This window comes from Oratosquilla oratoria, chromosome 32, assembly GCF_046742065.1.
Source record: "Oratosquilla oratoria isolate Oo_2021 chromosome 32, ASM4674206v1, whole genome shotgun sequence".
NCBI lineage: Eukaryota > Metazoa > Arthropoda > Malacostraca > Stomatopoda > Squillidae > Oratosquilla > Oratosquilla oratoria.
The window spans coordinates 7,231,941-7,234,440 of record NC_134808.1 but is presented as its reverse complement, the minus strand read 5'-3'; the positions used below and the strand labels follow the sequence as shown (position 1 = coordinate 7,234,440).

At 42.6% G+C, this 2,500-nt stretch overlaps 1 protein-coding gene across 1 annotated transcript in view; it reads left to right on the top strand.

Moving 5' to 3' along the window:
• LOC143017530 (uncharacterized) overlaps positions 1-2,058 on the top strand; it is a 6,530-nt gene extending 4,472 nt beyond the window's left edge. Inside the window, exons 2-3 of the mRNA XM_076172319.1 lie at positions 371-580; positions 1,662-2,058. Coding sequence (XP_076028434.1) covers positions 371-580; positions 1,662-1,907 — 456 coding nt within the window. The 3' untranslated portion in view covers positions 1,908-2,058. The remainder of the gene's footprint in view (positions 1-370; positions 581-1,661) is intronic.
• The last annotated feature ends 442 nt before the right edge of the window (positions 2,059-2,500 follow it).

Genomic DNA, 2,500 nt, shown 5'->3' with positions numbered 1-2,500 from the left:
TTAATTTGCTATGATTGTTGCTCCCCTTTCATTGGTAAGTGGTTATAAATTACTTTAATTTTCTCCTTTCCTACCGGGTGGTACTTTCCATTTCATTCCGACTTTCGTTGTGCTATTCTGTTCATTTCGTGGCAGCGCGACGACAGCGAAATGGTTGGCAGAGAAATGTGCACAGTCGAAGGCCGAATAAGGAAAAACACTTCCAACAGTTATGAAAAAAAAAATGCCCCTTTTTTGAATACCTCAATTCTTCAGTGGTTTCTTGCTACTTGCGAAGTCTTGTATCAATGTCGCGGTCTCCAGGTCAGCACCTCCTCCCAGGAAGTGCTGAACGGGAATTCTTCTTTTTCTAACTTCGCCTAACTGAAAGATCCCTGCCTCCAGTTTCAGCCCATGCCTGAAGGACAACCTTCAGTCCAGGCGCTCCTGCTTGCGGAGGGCGTGGCTCTCGTGCTCCACGTGTCCTGCGAGGTCTAGGCCTCCTTCGTATATAAACTGGAGGACCAGAGTCTTCCGCAACAAAGCTTTACCCTTCGTCTGGCAGCTCATCAAGAATCTTGTCTTCACGATGAAGATCGCAGTAAGTGAACTACTGTCTTCGTTAAGACGGGTTTATGTTCTTTCATGGGTGTCTTGTTGTCGTCTCCACCTTCTAAGTCTTTTAGAGATTATAGATTCATATAAAGTTGTGTTTGGCAGTGTATACAAGAGTAAACCATGAAGTGGCTCTAGGTGCATTCTAGATTCTAGAGCGGAATTTTTAAGTCCAGATAAAACGAATGTATTTGAGGCTATCAAATGTCTTCGTTGTTGGGTGTGGGATGAAATAATGTTTCTAAGATTAGGTGAGTACAAGTTGTTTTTAATGAGAGCTAGAACATATAGAATGATAGAAAGATCTTTGATCTTACTTGGTGTTAAATTCTGCGTCAGAATAACATTTTTCAAGGAATAGACGAAGAATGACTGGTGCACAAAAGCCTTTGGCCCGAATGGTGGGGCGGAACCGAGGGATAATCCACTAGATACTAAGAAGGGTAGAACGACGACTAAGTTCTGATGGGTGTTGAATGGATGAAAGGTAGGTGCATGCTTTGATTCTGCCACCCCCTTCCCCTTACAAGGGTGAAAATCTTTTTTATATGTTAACTGTTCTGTTTTAAGATTGTGAAGCATTGGATGCTGACTTGAAGAGAAGTCTCGATGTCTTTGGTACCAAGTGGCTTTGGAGAGTCATGGGGTATCGTTGTAATGACTATATAAGCATCGTTTACACGGTGCTGCTTTTATTTGTTTTGAGCAAGCTTCTTGATTTCCTAGCCTAGCAAATTCACTGGTAAAAACGCCTAAATACGCGGTGTCATATATTCGCTAACGACTAAAATCATGAGGTCGCAGCGTCTATTTGACGCTGTGATAAAGTTAAACATGTTCAACTTTAGCACTCGCTTCTAGCGTTTCAGTAGCAAATAGATGATTAGTCCGGACAATGATGGTAGATTGTGGGGGTGTATATGTTTTGCTGCTAGCTGCATTGCCCAGTTTTCGTTTTAATGATGGCACCAAAGCTAACGCGACGGAAAGGAAATTAAGATAAATATTCACCTTCTTTGAGATTAAAGATAACGGCATGAGGATATTGATTCATCCTTTATTTACAGCTGATAATTTTCCTCTGCCTGGTGGGCGTGTCCCTGGCTCTTCCTTCGGACATTATCGACTTCGAGTTGGACAACCACGAGCACGAGCAGGAGGGCCAGGCCGGCCGGGCCGTCGAGGGCGAATACAGCTGGGTGGCCCCCAACGGCGAGGAGTACGTGGTTCAGTATGTGGCCGACCACCTGGGCTATAGGGTCGTGGACTCCAACGCTCAACCAGAGGGTCCAGACAACGACCACTTTGATTAGAAAAAAAAAGGATTAAAAAACAACAACAACAAGAATGAGTATAGCACAAGAATGACGCTAAATGTTCCAACTATAGCACATGGGAAAAATAAAAATAAAACTTTATATTCTTTGTAGAAGCTAGCGTTTCTAAAAATTCATACGAGCTAAAGACTTTTGTTTTAATTGGATTACCTACGTTCAAGTAAACTTCTGGATAGTTCAGTCGGCCGGCTGCTATGCAGGAGGTCGCCGATTCAAAGCACACTTTGTCCAACTAAGTTTCCAGATTCACATGCTGTCCTTACACTTCAGCTTCCTTCGTGGCTTCGCGCACATATAAGTACAATGAACTTCATGATCCTGAAGGGTGTAGCTCTCTCTCTCTCTCTCTCTCTCTCTCTCTCTCTCTCTCTCTCTCTCTTTGTGTGATAAGAAAGAAGTCCCTGGCTCGCTTCCTCGTACAACAGGGTCTATATCTTTTTTATTCCTTTGTTCTTTATTCAATTTAGTTTCTTTATTATGTGAGTTTATACCCATGGAAATGCGTGAGATCACTAAAGGTTACAGTTCACTTTCCTACGCCAATGTACAATTTTTCTAAATCTAAATTT